General features: G+C 43.5%; 1 protein-coding gene across 3 annotated transcripts in view; it reads left to right on the top strand.

Moving 5' to 3' along the window:
• The window catches only part of CASKIN2 (CASK interacting protein 2), a 225447-nt gene that overhangs the window by 73264 nt on the left and 130320 nt on the right, over nucleotides 1–21863 (top strand). For all 3 annotated transcript variants that reach the window (XM_068261965.1, XM_068261966.1, XM_068261964.1), the window contains exon 3: nucleotides 14053–14104. In XM_068261965.1, the coding sequence (XP_068118066.1) occupies nucleotides 14053–14104 (52 nt within the window). The remainder of the gene's footprint in view (nucleotides 1–14052; nucleotides 14105–21863) is intronic.

Below are 21863 nucleotides of genomic sequence, written 5' to 3'. Positions count from 1 at the left end.
ATTCCAGGGGAAAATATTTAATATTTTTGGGAATATTTGTTGCTCTCTCATCACTGTACAGATAAAAACACACACACACACACACACAGATGCGAAAGTGTTTGGGCAACCTTGTTAATCGTTATGACTTTCCTGTACAAAACGCTGGTTGTTACGGTAAAAAATGTCAGTTAAATATAGGAGACTCACACAGTGATATTTGAGAAGTGAAATGACGTTTATTGGATTTACAGAAAGTGTGCAATAATGGTGTAAACAAAATTAGGCAGGTGCATACATTTGGGCACCACAAAAAAGAAATGAAATCAATATTTAGTAGAGCCTCTTTTTGCAGAAATTACAGCCTCTAAACACTTCCTGTAGGTTGCAATGAGAGTCTGGATTCTTGTTGAAGGTATTTTGGACCATTCCTCTTTACAAAACATCCCTAGTTTATTCAGGTTTGATGGCTTCCGAGCATGGACAGCTCTCACACCACAGATGTTCAATTATATTCAGGTCTGGGGGCTGAGGTGGCCATTCCAGAACGTTGTACTTGTTCCTCTGCATGAATGCCTCAGTGAATTTTGAGCAGTGTTTAGGGTCGTTGTCTTGTTGAAAGATCCAGGTCCGCAGCTTCAGCTTTGTCACTGATTCCTGGACATTGGTCTCCAGAATCTGCTGATACCGAGTGGAATCCATGCGTCTCTCAAATTTAACAAGTTTTTCAGTCTCTGCACTGGCCACGCAGCCCCACAGCATGATGGAACCACCACCATATTTCACTGTAGGTAGCAGGTGGTTTTCTTGGAATGCTGTGTTTTTCCTCCATGCATAACGCCCCTTGTTATGCCCAAATAACTCCATTTTAGTTTCATCAGTCCATAACACCTTATTCCCAAATGATCCTGGCTTGTACAAATGTGCTTTAGCATACCTCAAGCGGCTCTGTTTGGGATGTGGGCGGAGAAAAGGCTTCCTCTGCATCACTCTTCTTGTGTAAAGTGTGCCGAATGGTTGAACGATGCACAGTGACTTCATCTGCAGCAAAATGATGATGTAGGTCTTTGGTGCTGGTCTGTGGGTTCTCACCATTCGTTGCTTCCATTTATCCAAGATTTTTCTTGGTCTGCCTCTTTAAGCCTTAACTTGAACTGAGCCTGTGGCCTTCCATTTCCTCTATGTTCCTAACTGTGGAAGAAAACAGCTGAAATCTCTGAGACCGCTTTCTGTATCCTTCCCCTAAACCATGATGGTGAACAATCTTTGTCTTCAGGTTATTTGAGAGTTGTTTTCAGACCCACATGTTGCTACTCTTCAGAGAAAAGTAAAAGAGGAGGGAAACTTACAACATACCCCCTTAAATACTCTTTCTCATAATTTGATTCACCTGTGTATGTAGGGCAGGGGTCACTGAGCTTACCAAGCCAATTTGATTTACAATAATTTTTTTTTAACAGTTTTGGAATCAATAACATGACAACAGTGCCCAAATTTATGCACCTGCCTAATTTTATTAAAACAATTATTGCACTCTAACTGTTAATCCAATAAACTTAATTTCACTTCTCAAATCTCACCGTGTGTGTCTCCTATATGATATATTTGCCTGACACTTTGTATCGTAACAACCAATGATTTACACAGGAAAATCATGACGATTAACAAGGTTGGCCAAAGTTTCGCATCGTGTGTGTGTATGTATATATACATATATACATATATATATATATGCATGCGTGTGTGTGTGCGTATATATATGTATATATATATATATATATATATATATATATATATATATATATATATATATATATATATATATATATATATATATATATATATATATATATATATATATATATATATATATAATGTGTGTGTATGCCTCCCAACAGTAGTAACTGAAGCTGGCCTAAAATTTCAAATCTCAGCTCTGTCTGTTCAGTAAGCCAGCACCTATTCAGTAGGAGACCTTAGGCAAGTCTTCCTCACACTGCTACTGCCTATAGAGCATGCCCAAGTGGCTGCAGCTCTGGTGCTTTGAGTCCGTCAGGAGAAAAGTGTGATATAAATGTTATTTGTCTTGTCTACTTTTTCTCTTGTATTGCACATAAATGGTAAATTTTAGGCCAGCTTCAGTTACTACTGTAGTGGTACAGTGGTTAGTGTGCTTGCCCACCACACAGTGAGACCCAGGTTCAAATACCAGCCAATGTGAGTTGGCTTTTATGCTACAAATCCTTAAAGGGAACCTAATCGGAGAAGGATATGGATTTTTCCTTTTAAAATAATACCAGTTGCCTGAATTGCCTGCTGATCCTGTGTCTCTAATACTTTTAGCCACAGCCCCTGAACAAGCATGCAGATCAGGTGCTCTGACTGAAGTCAGACTGGATTAGCTGCATGCTTGTTTCAGGGTGTGAGTCAGCCACTATTGCAGTCACAAAAATCAGCTGGACTGCCAGGCAACTGGTATTGTTTACAGGAAACATCCATATCACTCTGTTAAGGTTCCCTTTAAGCAACCTAATGTTTCTATTGCATTGAGCATAAATGGTAAATTTTAGGCCTGCTTCAGTTACTACTGTAGTGGTACCGTGGTTAGTGTGCTTGCCCACCACGCAGTGAGATCTGGGTTCGATTCCCAGCCATGGTATGATGTATACTGGTTTTTGAAATAGGATAATTTCCTGGCAGATGAGACCCTCCTCCCGGTTCTGGAGGTGTGTTTAGCTTCTAAGGGTACAATGGTTAATTTGCATATATTCAGCAGTGGTGCCTGGGAGACATCTCGAGCTCACTCCAACCTGAATTATCGCAAATTCTTTCTGTTTTAGGAAAGCAAACTTTTGTTTTTCTTAACATCTTAGTAAGGGGGCTTTTAGGACCATTGTAGTCCCTTACACACCCAAATGAGTTCTGGGTCACCATGAGCTTGCTGGTTAGTCTGTGCCTCTCGGATTTACAAGCCCTACTCCATAGAGCCAAATTAATCCATGCCATGCACTGATGAGGATCAAACAATCCGAAACAGTCTGTATGCATGTTGGATTATTATGGCTCTGTACTTATTAACAAGCTGACACATCATTGCATTCCAGCGGTTCTGGAGGTGTGTTTAGCTTCTAAGGGTACAATGGTTAATTTGCATATATTCAGCAGTGGTGCCTGGGAGACATCTCGAGCTCACTCCAACCTGAATTATCGCAAATTCTTTCTGTTTTAGGAAAGCAAACTTTTGTTTTTCCCTCCGGTAGGAGGGAGGAGGGAATAGGTAGAAGGGAGGAGGGAGGAAACCCACAAGAGGCTAATTAAAATCTCCCTAGCAGAGTGTGTAGCATCTGTCCCATAACTAATTAGTGTAGGCAGACAACTGAGTCAAATGGTATAAGGACCTTGCTTGGAGGAGGGAGAGAGGGAGGGCGGGCTTACAGCAGTGAGACCAGTGTGTTTGGCAATAATGTGTCTGCTGACAGTGATATGGAGGGTCAAAGTTTTGCTCAATAGAGTATTGTGGAGCGAATCGAACTTCCGCAAAAGTTCGCCTGCAGCAGGCGAACGCGAACCCCCAAAGTTCGCCTGGAACCGTTCGCGACATCTCTAGCCATAATCTCACCCAATGGCCTGCACAAGCCTGCAGCACAAACCAGAAGCCAGCAAATGACTGCTTTCTGGCTTCCATGCGGAAGGTTGGTTCCAGAACTGCAATTCTATATGCAGGCCACCAATATTTAAAGATGCAGCAGACCACATCTATAAGTAATACATTTTGTGTGTGGGGGGGGCCAGTAAAAAAGCCTCGGGGCAGCATTCGGCCCGCGGGCCTTAGTTTGAGGACCACTGATCTAATCTGACTGAGCTGGAGCTGTTTTGCAAAGAAGAATGGGCAAGCATCAGCGCTGCTCAATATGTTGGCGCTTTATAAATAGAAATAATAATAATAAGGATTTCAGTCTGTGCAAAGCTGGTAGAGACATACCCTAAAAGACTGGCAGCTATAATTGCAGCAAAAGCTGGTTTTACAAAGTATTGACTCAGGGGGCTGAATAATTCCGCACACCCCACTTTGCAGGGTTTTTTTTTTAAATGTTTGGAATTGTGTATGATTTTCGTTCCACTCCTCGCATGTACACCACTTTGTGTTGGTCTTTTAGGTGGAATTCCAATAAAATTGATTCATGTTTGTGGCAGTAATATGACAAAATGTGGGAAACTTCAAGGGAGCCAAATACTTTTGCAAACCACTGTATATATAACATTTTTAAAGTTACTCGTCTCAGGTACACTGGTTAACTGATCAGCATTTCATATCTTTGAGCTTCCTGTTGAGCTGAGATATACACACTCATTACATTTTCTTCTAAACATTAATAATACCAATTGTATGCTGCTGAAAATGGCTGTGAAAGGATCTCACCATAGCTCATCTAAACTTAGTTTGGGAGTGTTCTAAATTATCCTCAATTCTTCACAACCCCCAAATACTACCCACCTTTTTACATAGTTGTATTCATAGTTATATGTAAGCAGACTCCGAAGATTTTTGCAATAAAGATACTGTAATTGGAGAGAATTGTTTATTCAAGAAATAAATCTGTTGGTGAATGTGTTGCTTTGACTTAGAAGCTGGAGAACATTTTATCAGGGTCAGGCAAGAGGAAAGAACACACTTGTACATCTTTTAAGGGTGGTTATTGGATACCATTTTGAACATACCTCAGCATTTCTTTATGGACAGTTGTAATTCAGCACTCTGTCTATTGTGTCCGTGAAGCGGCCACTGCAGTTGGTGAGTGCTTATCTGACGTTCTTTGAAATTGCTTTAAGAGTGGCTCTATAGTGTGATACTTTGCTGGATCTCTATAAACTTACCCATCAGGTCCTCCTTTTGCTGTTCGGGGATTGGTGGCCATTTTTTAATGTTTGTTCATCGGTCCACGGGACCTTTTAAATAGTTTATACAAAGTGATGTGGTACTTGGAACATTTAGAGAGAGCCAAGACAGCTTCAAAAATGAACCCTCGTTTGAAACAGCATTTGTCGCTGGTTATGCAGGGGTGCAACTAGGCCCAGGCGAACCAAGCGGGTGCTTGGAGCCTCATACACAGCAGGGGCCTGCAAGGCTGCCCTGCCTGTGACCGTCCCTGCCTCCCCTTCGCATACGCAGACATCAGATTAGTGACAAGGTGAACAGAGGGTAAAACAGTGCAGTGAGTGACCACGGAATACATTTCAGATGCAGAAGTGAGGTCATTGCTCATTTTCTGCATTTTAAATCACCTGCACTGTTACTATGTGCTGCTCTCCTCCCCCAGTATAAGTAGCTTTTGGTAGTGGGGGCCTTTGGCTACCTATACTGGGGGTGGCTGATTACTTATACGGGGGGGGGGGGGGGCTTGGCTACCTATATGGATGTAGCACGGGGGACACCTGGGCTACCTATACTGGAGGAAGGTGCATTTTTGGCTACTTACCTATACCAAGGACTTCCTATTTTGGGAGGGAGGCACTTTTGGCTTCCTATAATAATGGGAGAAGGGGTGTCTGATGGTAGAAGGGGGGGCAGGCACAAAAATCTTAGCAGCACCTCTCATCTAGTGCCTCAATTCATGTAAGGCACAGTGGGTACAGTAGCGTTCCAGCCCAGGACACCTTGTGACAAGCAGTTGATTTTTGGTGATAGTCTTGTTTTGTAGGAATGGACCCTGGCACACGGGTCACCATAGTACAAGCATTTATTTTTTTCTAGCTTCTGATTTGTCTGTCTTCTGGTTTTGTGCCATTTACTTGTTTGCTGATATTCAGTGATCTTGTATAACGATTCATTATTTATTATTCATTTTTTATGACCGCACCTGTCCCTGCTGATTTTTTCTAATTGGTAAGTATGCATCCCTATTTCAATAAAGTATGTTCTGCTTTTGCAGCATAGAGACTGAGTATTTAGATAGACTATTGATACATGGATGTCTTTTCTTTTGTGGAGTATTCTGAGTTTTTTTTACCATGGCACTCTATCGGAAGTTTTGGCTCTGCATATTTTGTTTAGTATAGTGACACAATCTCTTTTCACCAGTTTTGCTCATCCCTACTCTTGATACATACCCTCATTCCATATAACAGGCTGGGTAATCACTATAGGCACTTTGCATAATCGCTAAATCCCACGTTTTTCTAAATAGCAGAAGTGCCATTAGTTCTTTGAGCAAGTGCATTTTGGATACTGTAGCCATTGATATGATGACAATGGGATCGCTACCAAACTGCTGCAAGCTCTGGGATCGCAGCGCTGCTTTTGGGATCACCCCTATCAGGATCCACTGGCAAAGGGGTTTGCTGATTACCAGCGATCGGCAAGCGATGCCAAAGCGCGGCTAGTGGGTCCCAGCTCGGAGGGCTGGAACCCACTAGAGTGCTTTTTTTTTAGCGTTTAAAGAGCGCATTAAATCACTAGCGATTTCTGCCAATGTAAATGAATGTAACAAATTCCACAGTAGCGATTGCGATTAGCAAAATCGCAATCGTAGGGCATGCAGCATTTTGAATGTTTGCGCTTCAATATAAAGTATTGAAACGCTGCCAAATAACTCATGAATCGCTACACATAGCGATTTGTGTGCGATTTTAAATTACTGCAAACTGTGAAAAAAAAAACATTTTAAATTGAAAGGACCAATCGGAATTAAAATCGCTGATCGCTGGCAAAAAGCATACACTTTTTTTTAAAATTGCTACCAAAATCAACTGAAAACGTTCATGAAATGGCTTTACCACTTAAAGGGACTCTGTAACAAAAATGTCATTGTGTTTTCTACCATCCTACAGGTTCCTAAACCTATTATAATGTGCTCTGGCTTACTGCAGCACTTTCTACTATCACCATCTCTGTAATAAATCAGCTTATCTTTCCCCTGTCGGACTTGTCGTCCTGTGTCTGGAAGGCTGCAAGAAGAAACAAACAATCAGCTTGTAACTCTTCAGTGAGCTACAGGGGGAAAGAAACACACAAATGATCTCTTGAGATTCAAAAGGAAGGCTGTATACAGCCTGATTGTGTATGGATGTATTTTCTATGTGTGGACATACTGTACATCAACCTACTTCCTGTTTTGGTGGCCATTTTGTTTGTTTACAAACAAACTTTTAAAAACTGTTTTTGACTACTTTTAATGCGGCGGGGAGCTGCGAAATTGTGACAGAGGGTAATAGGAGATGTCCCCTAACACACTGGTATGTTTACTTTTGTGTGATTTTAACAATACAGATTCTCTTTAAGTACCAGCGGTCTCTGCCCACTTAAGGTTCAGAGACCGCTTGTACCAGAAACGGTGGAATAGCGACGAATACCAACGAATCGCCACACATCACTGACGCAATCACCATCACTGACGCACGTCGGGAACCTGGGCCACCCACTCTGCTGTCTCTGTGACTGCAGAGTTCCTGTCAGCTGGTCATATTGGCTCCTGACCCTGACTATTAATGTAAGCCAATGGGAGCAGCTTACCTTGATAGACAGGGTCAGGAGCCAATGAAATCAGCTCCTGACCTGCTCACAGGGCTCTGTCGTCTTAGAGACAGCAGAGCGAGCTGCGGCGGGGAGACAATGGCAAAATCGTCAGGAACAATGAAAGCGGCAAGAACGCGCGGCATCGGTGGATTGAAATCTAAGCCCTGGCAATCAGGTAGCCATCAAAACAGGGCGTAGATTTCAATCACTAAGGTCCTTAAGTAGTTAAAAAAAGCTAATTAAAAATGCTAGTGATTGCGCTAGTGAGCCACTACGGGTTCCAGGCCTAACACTGCTTCCTGTTTTAGTGCTGCTTTTGTACTCTCACTTTATGCAGTGACTTCCCTCTCACTGCAATGGTGTGTATAGTTAAAGAGGATTGGCTATCCAATGTAATCTATAGTCTCTAAAGCATTAAACACCCCATAAAATTAAAGGACTACTGTAGGGGGAAAAAGAGTTGAACGTACCTGGGGTTTCTAATGGTCCCCCGCAGACATCCTGTGCCCGCGCAGCCGCTCACCATTGCTCCAGTCCCTGCCTCTGGTTCATTTCTGGAATTTCCCACTTTAAAGTGGGAAAACCACTGTGCCTGCATGGGCGTGTCCTCGCTCCCGCTGATGTCACCAGGAGCGTACTGCGCAGGTGTAAACCATACTGGGCTTGCACAATACACACCTGGTTAGGAGCGTGGGCGGGGCAGTGTAGGCGCAGTGGTTTTTCGACTTTAAAGTCACAAATTTCGGAAGTGAACCGGAGGTGGGGACCGGAGCATCAGCGAGAGGCTGCGCGGGCACAGGATGTCTGCGGGGGACCATTAGAAGCCCCAGGTAAGTTTAACTCTTCTTGCTGTATCCAGGAGTGAAGCAGAGAACTTTTTGTTTTTTATTTGTTCACCAGTTCTCTAAAAGTACACCTGATAATTTGTCCAGCCGCCGGCAATATCAGTCAGCTTCAGTGAGGCATAAATATGCATTCAAAGGACATCAAAGCATTCTTATATTGTTTTACATTAATTTTTAGTGTGCTTAAAGGAAAACTTAAGTCAGAAAAAAAAATGACATTTACTCACCCGGGGCATCCCTCAGCCCCCCGAAGCTGGATGGTGCCCTTGCAGCCCCGCTCCGATCGTCCTGTCCCCGCTATTGCTACTGAGAGCAAGAAAGAGATAAAAGGGGAATTTCTTATCAGTGAGGGTCACACTGTAGTTACTTACTGTCAGGACTGAGTCAGCCACTTTCATACCTGATATTTAACCTGCCTGGCGTTCTATTAAGATCGCCAGGGAGGCTGCGGGAGGGTTTTTTTTTAATAAAAAAAAAACTATTTCATGCAGCCAACTGAAAGTTGGCTGCATGAAAGCCCACTAGAGGGCGCTCCGGAGGCGTTCTTCCGATCGCCTCCGGCGCCCAGAATAAACAAGGAAGGCCGCAATGAGCAGCCTTCCTTGTTTTGCTTACATCGTCGCCATAGCGACGAGCGGAGTGACGTCATCGACGTCAGCCGACGTCCTGACGTCAGCCGCCTCAGATCCAGCCCTTAGCGCTGGCCGGAACTTTTTGTTCCGGCTACGCTGGGCTCAGGCGGCTGGGGGGGACCCTCTTTCGCCGCTGCTCGCGGCGGATCGCCGCAGAGCGGCGGCGATCAGGCAGCACACGCAGCTGGCAAAGTGCCGGCTGCGTGTGCTGCTTTTTATTTGAGCCAAATCGGCCCAGCAGGGCCTGAGCGGCAGGCTCCGGCGGTACTGGACGAGCTGAGCTCGTCCAGACCGCCCAGCAGGTTAAAGGGGCACTATAGCGAAAAACTGTAAAATTTTAAATATGTGCAAACATATACAAATAAGAAGTACATTTTTTCCAGAGTAATATGAGCCATAAATTACTTTTCTCCTATGTTGCTGTCACTTACAGTAGGTAGTAGAAATCTGACAGAAGTGACAGGTTTTGGACTAGTCCATCTTATTTGTATATGTTTGCACATATTTTAAATTTTACAGTTTTTTTATTGGAGAAACCCCTCCCTTCCTTTCATATTGCCGGGAAATAATCCAGCAAACTGGTGGATTAGATGGTGTCCAGCAAAGGAGGAATTGCTAATGGCTGCCACCTGTAAAATCCTAGTTATGCAAAGAAGAGGGTGAAAAGCATGCACTGAAATGCTCATAGACTTGAAGAAGTGTTTATTTATCTTTGTATGTGTCAGAATGGTGCAACTAAATATTTTGAATAAAAAAGTTTGGTTTGGGTCCGCTTTAAGTATTTGAGTCATCTTAGCATCTCATGTAGTACCTCTGTCTGGTGTCTGTCATGTCTTATCTAGTTGGTCCCCTGGCTTGATGGGCATGCATCACATGATGATGTTACATTCTGTCTGTGAATTTACAGTAGTGCATGTGCTATTTACTGTATTTATTTGTTTTTATAAAGCGCCAACATATTACGCAGCGCTGGACATTAGTTAAGGTTACAGACAATATTTGGGGATGACACACAGCAATAAGACAATACAGGAGTACATGAAAACCAGATCACGCAGCACAGTATGAGTACAAGGTAATGTTTAGTCAGTTACTGGATGGGAGCATGGAGATTAGGCCAGTCGAGTTCACTCAGGGCTCTTTCACACTACAGGCAGTGGTAAAAAGGCTAAAACGCTGCGTTTTGGCTGCAGGCGTTTTCAAGGCGTTTAACGCCAACACATTACTATCAATTGTAAAGAGAAACGCTGCGGTCAGCCCTAAAAAAGCTCCTGGGAGCGTTGAAACGCAATGCTCCAAAACGCCGAGTTAGATGTGAAAGGTAAAATGAAAGTCTATGGACTTTCATTTTACCTTAGAAAACGCCAACTTCGGCTGTGGCGTTAAAACGCCGAAAAAGTCCTCTGGTGTGAAAGGGCCCTCAAGGGTTCACTCAGATTTATAGGATGGGTGTACGGTAATAGAGGCGTGTGAACAAGTAGGAGACATGAGGAGGACCCTGCCCGAAGGCTTACAATCTAGAGGGAGAATAAGGGACATGAAAGGTAGGTAGAGTTCAGCTGTGGGTTTAGTGTGTGTGTGTGTGTGTGTGTGTGTGGGGGGGGGGGTTAAGCCAGAGTGAAAAGTTAGTTTCGAGGGCCTTCTTGAAGATGTTGGAGAGGGAAACCCTAATGGGGGAGGCATGATTTTTTTTTTGTCAGCGATACTTTTAAATGCAATACTGCATTACTGTCTGCCACATTAATGCCGAGGAGGCCACATCAACCTTTATCACACAATGTAAACAGAAATCATTTAATGCCGATTTACTAAAGACAGTGGGGAGAAGAGAATTCTCCAACTTGTTCTGAGATAACAATTGTAACAGGAAATTGCATGTTGCTACACATCCCACTGATTATGTAACATACATTTTTAATTTCTGAAGTGTTGCGATGTGCAGTTATGTATTATACAGGCGAATACCGATGTCCACTTTGAAACATCTACACATAGGTAGTATATTATAACCTGAAACTTAGAGCTGTTTTGTAATGGTGTGTTCTTGATAACTTTTCAAATAGTTATGATAGGAAAAATACCTTATCGGTGAGAAATTCTGGGTGGGGAAAAAATCTGTCACATTTTTAATTGTCTTTAAAAGACTTCAACTCTGAGGTAATATCCTGCTATAGAATTGAGAAATGTGTGATGACAAATCCTGCAGTGTGTATCTGACCTCTTTGATGACCTGACCCTCCAGATGCTTGTGTGACCTTGTTGCTGAATAAACCTTGCAGACAACAAACTTGCTGGACACCATTTCTCAGAATTCCTTGTAATGAGCAATACTCTGTGTGCCCACCATGTCCCTGTTTCCAGCCATAAGCATTCAGGATGGCAGGATACAGTATGGCAAGTGTTTTATCTTTAGTCTTGTCTGAAACGGAGTAAACAATCCAGTGCAGAATGCCATTGATTTCTGTTGGATGTGAGCGCAAAGAAAAATCCCATTTCTTTGATGTGTCAAGGGAGAGAGAAAGATTTGGTATGACAAATGTCTGGGATGGCACAAGAATTGTAACTGCCGAGCCCTATAATAGGACACACTAGCTAAAGACATTAACACTGAAAACATACCAGAAATTTTTTTCAGCTGCGTGGCATGAAAAAATAGCTGGGTGGAGCGGCACTGGAAATTTTTCCCATACAAAGTTCCCTGCCAGACTATTGGTCACCCCTCCCCTATACAGCCTTTCCTACTAGTCTAATGCCCCATCCCCCTTATGGTTCCCTGTTTCCTCCCCCGTTCCACATGCTGTGATTTCTCCCCCACCCCCATACTGGCCCTGCTCCTGCGTTCTTCCCAGTCCTGTGATTCCCCCTTTCTTGAGTTTCCCATACTGTGTTTCTGTGTTCACCATGATCCTGTGTTCCCCCTGTCCATTGCTACCCCCTTCCATTGTTTCCTCTGGTCCAGTGTTCCCCCGTCCTATGCGCCCCCACCCCCTCCTGTGTTTCCCTGCTGTGTTCCCCAGGTCCAGTGTCTGTGTTCTCCCAGGCCTGTGCCCCCATTCTGTGTTCTTCCTTGCCCAGTGTCCCCACCGCTGTTTCCCTGTGACCATTGTCTCCATGTTCCCACTGTCCTGTGCCCCCACCCTGTGTTTCTCCTTGTCCGGTACTCGTATCCCCCCCGCTGTGTTCCTCTGGGTCCAGTTCCTCCATGTTTCCTCTGCTTTGTGCCCGCACCTTGTGTTCCTCATTGTCCAGTGTCTCCCAAGCCCCCCTCCCCGCTGTTTCCCAGGTCCAGTATTTCCCCTGCATTATAAGCGTTTCTCCTTCGGTGCTGTCCACCCCCACCCCCCTACTTGTGATCTCCAGTCCAGTGTCACTGTGATCCCCCTATCTTGTGCCCCCACCCTGTGATCCTCCTTGTCAAGTATCCCCTCCTGCCTGCTGTGTTCCCCACCCAATCCTGTATTTCCCTCCTGCTGTGTTTAGCCATGTGTCACTCACTTCCTCTGTGCGTTTCCGTCTATCCACTCCTCTCCCTGCTCATGACACGCACCATGTTGGAGGTGATGCCAACCAGTAGAGGCAGTGGTGAGTAGATAGACAGATGCCGCACTCTGAAAACGTGAGAGACGTACTGTATACTGGGGCCGCATGCTGGGGCATGTTGCTCTGCAGATTGCTCTGCATCTCTAGGCAAGCGTTTGCCAGATTTTTTGGGCAAGAGTGGAGAGCTCATCTTGGCTAGGGAGGACACTGACATACACATATGGGATAGTTCATAAGCTAAATGTGACGGATTGCGAAGAAACCGCCGCGCGTTCTGGCAGTGAGGCGGCGGAATCCGCTGACAGAGCGGCGGTTTCCCCGCAGCAACATGCTTCTGGTTTGCCTGGACCTAGTAGTGCACACAAATGGAGAGCTACACGCGCGCGCGCGCCGCAAGACAGGCTCTTTATGCCAATAGGAGTAGGGTCAGCTGATCGAGGCGGTCAGCTGATCCCAGCTCAGCAGGTGATTGGTTGATGGGAGCTGGGCGGCGCTGTGGAGCGCTTTACTATATATATCTCTTGCTGTTCAGTTGCTGGTTGTCTGGCGTTGCGAATACCTATGTGTTAGCACTCAGACCTTAGTCAGATCCTTCAGTGTGGTGGAACCAGGAGGACCTGGGAATCCACACTTAGCCACTTCACTGTATTATTATCTGTGTTATTCTCTAGCATAGTTCCAGGGTGTAGAGACCACGGACCTCACACCCCAGACTAGGAATATTGTATATCATCTGTGTTATTCCTTAGACCAGTTCCAGGGTGTAGAGACCACGGACGTCACACCCCAGACTAGGAACATTGTATATCATCTGTGTTATTCCTTAAACCAGTCACTGTGTGTGAGACCACGGACCTCACACTCAAGACTGGGCATTATTGGATATCTGTTTATGAATTGTATCTCTCCTGACTTTTCTTCTGTTTTCTGATTCGGTACCTTTTCACATCTGACCTACTGTTGCCGACCCTGCCTGTCCCTGGTTACCGAATCTGTCTCCTGTCTCTGTACTTTATCTGCCTGTGTGTTGCCGACCCGGCCTGCCCGACCCTTCTGGCTGTCACCCAACCTTTGGGTGCTCAGTCCTCCTGCAGGGGTCCCCTGCTCCTCAGAGGGGGGCCCTGCTGCAAATCCAGTCGGGGACTCTCCCTCCTGGAGCCCTTGACTGCAGTAGAGTCTTTCTCTACTTATTGGACCACCTGCTACCCCAGTGGTTCAATTCCTACTGTTACACCAAACACTTACACGCTTCAGGTGTCTAGAGGTTCGTACTATATCTGTATTATTGGTGATTCTGCAGATCATCCATAATCAGGTATAGATCTGTATTATTGGTGATACTGCAGATCGCCAATAATCAGATTCTCTCTGGTTGCTGACACCTATCGTCACACTAAATCTGAGTTACCAATAATTGTTGTGTACCTAAAAGCTTAGCAAATTGCACTATTTTTAACTTAATCGGAATATGACCTTATTACTGTGAACTCTTGAATGGGAAAGTGGAATGGATAATGGATACTTTTCTTCTCTTTACTTTTAGAACTCCTTGGATCAACCAAGAGGTTAAATGTAAATTATCAAGACAATGATGGGTAAGTACAAGCTATCCATCACAAGCTCTAGAAAATACAGCGCTTTACTGCTTAATAATTTTTGACTACTAATGAGCTCAAATTTCGTATACGTAATAGTAATTTTGTTGTGGAATTCACAATTATGATGCAAAATTAATGCTCATTGACTTTAATGCTCGGCGAAAATGTTTGCATGCATGTCGATACATTTTTGCACATGCAATATACTCATTCATACAAAAATATGTAAATTTGAGAAAAGCAAGATTACATGCAAAATCAATGCCAAAAATTACACAAATTTGCATGAAATCTAAATTCTGCATTACGACTAGCACTAGTTTAAGCTTGGTACACACCATGCAATTTCCCATCAGATATATGGGTCAAATAGATAATTTCCGACAGGTCCGATCTGATTTCCGATTGTTTTTCTGATCAATTTGCACGGAAATCCGATCGGATCTGTCAGAAATTATCTATCGACCAATCTGATGGAAAATTGTATGGTGTGTACCAGGCATTAGACAAATCCTTTAGTGTTCAGAAATTTTAGATTGTGATAAAAGATTGTGTGTCCAGACATGAAATGGGCATTTGTAATTGTCTGAATTCCCACATCCCATTGGATTAGACCACCATACTCTCTGATTGGTTTACTGATGGACTATGTGAAGGACTGGTATACCGCAGTGCAACACTTACCCATATTTTTCAGACCATAAGACGCACCTAGGTTTAAAGGGCAAAATTGGGGAAAAATATACTAAACCTAGTGCGTTCATGGAGGGGCGTCTTATGGAGCTTCTCCCCCCCCCCTCCCCCCCAAGGAATCTCTAAACTACACTGCCCAGCTACACTAACCGCTGCTGCTCCCATCATCTACACTAATCCCTTCCAAAAAACACTACATACACTAAACACTACTTACACTAAACAACTAAAAGTGCAGGCCTTTATCACCTTTTCTAGCCAGCAGGCGTACTTCATCTGTTCCTCGATGAGGGGTATCCGCAATGCTTCAGTTAGGACCCAAATGGAGAGAGTGCCCGGCGGATGATGGAGGAGCATGCCCAGTGGATAATGGGGGAGTATGCTCTGGATCTGAGGTGTATGAAGCTTCCGCAAACTAGAGGGAGGTGATGCCCCAGGGGAAATGGGCAGGAGGCCCAGAATAGCTTCCGCTCCCAGCCGGTGCAGTGTAGCACGATCTGACGCTGCACCTGCACTCTCAGACTCCTAATACTTTCTGCTCCCCCAACTTCGTGTCTGCGGCTGCTGCAGTGCCCCCTCCTGGATTGGCTGCCGGCCTGCAGTAAGTGGGGATTAATGGAGACAGGACTTCTTGGTCCCACCTGCAGAGGTGTTGGAGCCAATAGTGATGGAAACAACTCCTCCATCATCCGCTGGGCATACTCCTACATCATCCACCAGGTATACTGCTGGGCATACTCCATCATCTACCGGGCATACCTCTCCTTCATCCGCTGGGTATACTCCTGGGCATATTCCTCCATCACTTGCCGGGCATTCTCTTCACGGAAGCTCAACTTTCAACTCCTTCTAGCTGGAGAGGTGAGGCTTCCACTGTGCTCCATTCGGATAAAAGAGCATCTTATGGTCAAAAAATATAATTATTCAAAATCCGTAAAAAATGCTTTGCTAGCAATGACATCACTTTAGGACTGTACACCAGCCCAGCTACCCTATAAACAGAGATTAACCATCATTTTTGATGATTCGACCAATTGATAAATTGCACAAAATCCACAAAGTTTTTTGGTTGAAAGGTTCGAGATAAAATAAAGTGGAAAGATAATTCCTATAAGGCCGTAAAGCAGGAGGGGACCAAGGCTGCATTAAGCAATTAGGAGTGCAATAAAAAAATTAGGCTGGCAAACATTGGAACTGAAAATCAAATTGCAGGGAATATCAAATCTAATCCAAAGGTGTTTTACAAGTATATTAACTCTTAAAAAAAGAAAGGTGGACTGTATTTGGCTCCTGAAGAATGAGGTAGGGAATTCAATGGTGGACAGTTAAAGTAGGGTGAAACTATTGAATGCTTGCTTCGTTTCTGTCTTCACAAGGGAAACCTCGTTGTTGGAAATTAGATGCGTAAGTGTCCCTATCTTCCAATTTTAATATTAAATACTTAACGCTGAAAAGAGTGAAGGCAAGACTAAATAAATTCAAAACTGATAAGCTACCTGGCCCAGATGGCATATATCCCCGGTTGCTAAGGGAATTAATCACTTCAGGACAAGAGCAATTTTCACATATCAGCGCTGATCCCTTTCATTCACCAATGACTTTATTACTACTTATCACACCTAAATGATCTATATATTTTTTTTTTAGGACAAATTAGGCTTTTAGCGTGTAATAATTTTGTTTAGGAATTACACTATTTCTCCATTTACATCCAGTATAGCTTTACAATAAACAGTGCTAACTACAAGTTAAACCCACACATTTTATTTGCTTATCCATCCTGGTTATTACATTTGTATCAGGAACATAATCTAATGTATGGTGACATTATTGTATTTGGAAATAGAGGTGTTTTTTGTTTTCTCATTGTACATGATTGATTACAAGACCTTATTTGCAAAAATAATAGTAATATATACCCTCATATTTAAAAAGCCAAGTTCCTAAGGTAAAATATGTGTTTTCTTTTATATTCTGTAACGTTGTTTATAAAAGTCTCTTATTTTTGTACAGAATATGCAAAAATGTAATTGCTTTTGATTCAGTTTGTGACTAAAAAGAATACACAAGACCTAGGCCTCAGCATTAAAACTCTTAAACTTTATTATACTACTTATTACAGTTAAAATGTTATCACCTATGTCTCTTGTAGTTTTCCTACAACTTTCCCAAGTGTAATCAAAATTTTTAAATGGACGTTTTATGTTTTGATTGAGTTTTTCCCTACCTATTTTTTATGTGACATGCATCCAAGCTTAGACATTTCAAAATGTATTCTACAACTTTTCATGGTTAAAATTATACCACATATGCATCATTTAGTTACAAACTGGCGGAGCGCCCTCCACAACTACAGTGGACATATATATTCGTAGTGTTGTCATGAAGTGGTTAAGTTCAGTTATAGATAAACCCCTTAATCTTATCTTTGGTGACTCTCTCTTTCAAGTGGGATAGATCCAATAGATTGGTGTACAGCCCACATTTTCTCATTAAAGGGACTCCGAGCACCTCTCATGGGCATGCCTTTAAGACTCCGACCAGTACTGCAAAGTACTTAAAGCTGCATACCTTTCTGTAGCTTGTGCTCTCCTCATTCATTTTGATGCCTGAATCGCCGTTGTACACCAAATAGTTTTCGTCCGATTTCAATTTGAAAAACCACGGCTGCCATCTTGGCTATGTTATAACTTCTGGGTCACCACTGTATTCTCTGTCAAAGCGCATCATGGAATGAAGCAGAAAGAGGAAGTGACACGCATGGCCATTGCAAGAAGCTCCTCCAGAGGGGTCATAGCACGACTTTGTTGGAAGTCGTCTGTCTTAAAGGCATGCCCATAAGAGGTGCTCAGAGTCCCTTTAAGAAGGGTAAAAAAATCAGATAGGGAAGTTTAAAGACCTGTAAGCTTAAATCAGTAATATACAAACTATTTGAGTGCTTCCTAAAGGTACATACATACGTCTGATATATCTGAACTACTTGTCGTTCAAACCGGTCGTTTGACCCTCACATAGCTCTGGCACAAGTGATTTCATGAATACATGAAAAAAGGTTGAAGTTCATTTATTCTGACAATATCTTTATAATAAACAGAAAAGAGCATTTATTGCCATCACTAAATTTAAAGAGACACTGTAAAGAAAAAAAAAAGCCCCGGAGAGTACTTGCCTCGGGAGGGGGAAGTTCTGGATCCTAATGAGGCTTTCCCTATTCTCTTCTGTTCCAGCGCTGTCAGCCACCAAAAATCTTGTCAGCGGTGCCCGGCTCCAGGATCATAACAATCCTGTGTGAGCCTCACGCAGGAGCAGTAGCGGCTTTCGTTCGGGTTCATTCACGGTGTCTGCACCTGCACAGTACAGCAGATCCAATCGGACTCCGCTATTTCTGCCTGAGCTTCAACACAAGTCTTTATTGTGCCTGAGCTAAGCTCTCACAGGATTGTTATGATCCTGGAGCCCAGCAGGATCTTCTGCGGCTGACCGCACTGGACAGTGCATAATAAAAAGTCGAAAGGCGCTTTCAAATATTTGGAGATTGCTTTCACAGCGTGCAATTTCTGTTTCTAATCCTCTGAATTCAACGATACATTCAATACATCACACTTTTTTCTTTGGAAACAAGTGTGTAATGCAACACTCTACAAAGAATGTGGTGTTTGTATATGGTACTGACGGCCCTAATACACGGCCCTAATACACGGCCCTAATTCGAACATTTTCAACTGTGGGTGTTACACACTCACGGATTATTAGGAACACCATACAAATACGGTGTTTGACCCCCTTTCGCCCTCAGAACTGCCTTAATTCTACGTGCCATTGATTCAACAAGGTGCTGAAAGCATTCTTTAGAAATGTTGGCCCATATTGATAGGATAGCATCTTGCAGTTGATGGGGATTTATGGTATGCACATCAAGGGCACGAAGCTCCCGTTCCATCACATCCCAAAGATGCTCTATTGGGTTGAGATCTGGTTACTGTGGGGGCCATTTTAGTACAGTGAACTCATTGTCATGTTCAAGAAACCAATTTGAAATGATTCGAGCTTTGTGGCATGGTGCATTATCCTGCTGGAAGTAGCCATCAGAGAAGGGGTACCTGGTGGTCATGAAGGGATAGACATGGTCAGAAACAATGCTCAGGTAGCCCGTGGCATTTAAACGATGCCCAATTGGCACTAAGGGGCCTAAAGTGTGCCAGGAAAACAACCCCCTCACTATTACACTACCACCACCACCAGCCCGCAAAGTGGTAACAAGGCATGATGTATCCATGTTCTCATCAGACCAGGCAACATTTTTCCAGTCTTCAACTGTCCAATTTTGGTGAGTTAGTGCAAATTGTAGCCTCTTTTTCCTATTTGTAGTGGAGATGAGTGGTACCCGGTGGGATCTTCTGCTGTTGTAGCCCATCTGCCTCAAGGTTGTGGCTTCACAAATGCTTTGCTGCATACCTCGGTTGTAATGAGTGGTTATTTCAGTCAACGTTGCACTTCTATCAGCTTGTATCAGTCGGCCCATTATCCTCTGACCTCTAGCATCAACAAGGCATCTTCGCCCACAGGACTGCTGCATACTGGATGTTTTTCCTTTTTCACACCATTCTTTGTAAACCCTAGAAATGGTTTTGCATGAAAATCTCAGTAACTGAGCAGATTGTGAAATACTTAGAACGGCACATCTGGCACCAACAACCATGCCACGCTCAAAATTGTTTAAATCACCTTTCTTTCCCATTCTGACATTGTTTGGAGTTCAGGAGATTGTCTTGACCAGGACCATGCCCCTAAATGCATTGAAGCAACTGCCATGTGATTGGTTGATTAGATAATTGCATTAAAGAGTAACTGTTAGGCATTAAATACAAAATTAATTTTCTAGTGCAGGCTGCTACAATAGTCAAGAAGATGCTAACCAGGCAAATCCAAACTGTAAAATCAATCTTACTGTGCTCCTTCTCTCCCCATGCCCCCAGGCTCTAAGATGGTACGCAGATGCAAAAGAGAAGTGACATGCTATGCTGTATCAGCCTGATTGGCTGAAGCCTCTGTCACTCACCTCTCTGCGCTGTGATTGGCCGCCTGCTCTCCCCTTCACTCTCTGTTTCATCCGTGTTAGTGCGCAGGGAGGGGGGGTCAGAGGCTGTCTCCTGTCACTGCCCTTGGCCCCCCTCCTCCAGAGGCATGTGGGCTGCATCTCTGCTGCACCTGCCGCCCACAGAATTTTCCCTCTTCCCCCTGCTGAATATTGGGGAAGGATAAAGGAGCTGCACACAGACTCCCTGAATAATGGTTCTAAATAATTCTTAATATTGATTCTCTGAATCAGTGTGGGGAAGGGGGGATTCTTTAACCTGGAGGGCACAAGATGGCCCCTGCCAGAAAAATAATATAAATTGAAAATTAAAAGAAACCAAAATGTGGACAGTACATTACATCTGATATGTAAGTAGAGCAAGCATTTATCTACTTACATATGTATTTTTTGTGGGGGGCATATGATGGCTAACAGTTGTTCTTTAATGATAAATTGAACAGGTGTTCCTAATAATCCTTTAGGTGAGTGTATATAATTATAGGCGTGTTGCTGGTAACAAAAATGACAGCATATTAAAGTCTATTAACTTATTTTCTTTTTACAATTTTTATTGAATTTTATCTTAAAAGCACAATGTGAACACATAACAGTTTATAAAGTTAAGAAAGATACGAAAATTTAAATATTACAGGATACAAACATTTATTCTGTCATGCAGCTAGAACAGAAGTGTTAAATTTTAACATCCCTGATAAATAAACAATAACTCTACACTATAGCCTCTATTCAGAGACAAATTCCACATACCATCTGGTTATCTAGGCCACTTGCCCCTAGACCATACATGTCAAACTCCAGCCCGCGTGCCAAATCTGGCCCTTAGAGCCATTAACACTAGGGAACTATATAGGGGAGGGTGGGGCCACTAGACACCAGGGACCTGTATAAAGGAGGGAGGGAGGACCACTAGATACTGGTAAACTGTATAGGGGTTGGAAAAGAGCCATTAGACACCAGGGAACTTTATAAGGGAGGAAGGTGGCTAGTAGACATTGAGGTTGGCCCGCAGCTAGGTCCTATTGTTCAATTTCAGCCCACTTTGATGAACTACAGGGCATCTGATTGCAGTACACACAAGAAGCAAATGCTCGCTACCAGCCAGAAATCTGCCATTTTATATGGTCCACAAACAGCCCGTCAGCCAATCAAGTGTAATAGTATACACCCGTGTCTGCAGTACCAAATCTAGCAGGAATTGCATAAGTTCAGCAAAATTCAGGTGAGAGGGTTCGGTCGGACATAATTGCAGACTGTCACCAGCAAGAGGGTACCACCTGCAAGTATATCCTCTCATTGCCCCCCAAACGGGGCACGGTTACAGCTGAAAGGTGATGGACGCCAGGCCACAGGAGGTGCGGTACCGCCTATGTGCTCCCCACACACACGCACAGGGCGTCCATTTCCGACTCGGTGCAGGACTAAGCTATCCTTTAAAGCAGTGTTCCCCAACCCTGTCCTCAAGGTTCACCAACACTGCGGTTTTGTTCACAGCTAAAATCGCAATCGCTGAGGCCAGTGTTTCGCGATTTTGTCAGTGATTTTTTTTTTAACCTCCTGCTGCTTACCTGTGCATTGTGACTTTTTGTAAAGCGCTTTACTAAGCGCTTTTGCAGAGCGATTCTGTTTTTTCACTTCCTGACATCAGTCAGGAAGTGAACCCTTTTTTACCCGGAAATGAATAAATACAATGTATTTATGAAATCGCAAACGCAATCGCCACATAAAGCGATTTTGTGAGGGTTTTGTGTTTTTCTTATACCTTCCATTATAGCAAAATCGCCCCAAAAATGGTGCAGGCAGCGTTTTGGTCAGCGGAAAGCTGAGAAATGCGCAGATATGAACTGGCCCATAAGGAATCGGTGCACAAGCGCTTTTAGGTCAATTTTGAAAATCGCTGGTGCTGAAAAAATAGCGAAAACGCCCTAGATGTAAACAAGCCCTGCATGTTTTGTATAAAGCCACAAA

Source organism: Hyperolius riggenbachi, chromosome 12, assembly GCF_040937935.1.
Source record: "Hyperolius riggenbachi isolate aHypRig1 chromosome 12, aHypRig1.pri, whole genome shotgun sequence".
Lineage (NCBI taxonomy): Eukaryota > Metazoa > Chordata > Amphibia > Anura > Hyperoliidae > Hyperolius > Hyperolius riggenbachi.
The sequence above is the reverse complement of the archived record's forward strand: the minus strand, read 5'-3'. Positions and strand labels throughout refer to the sequence as shown.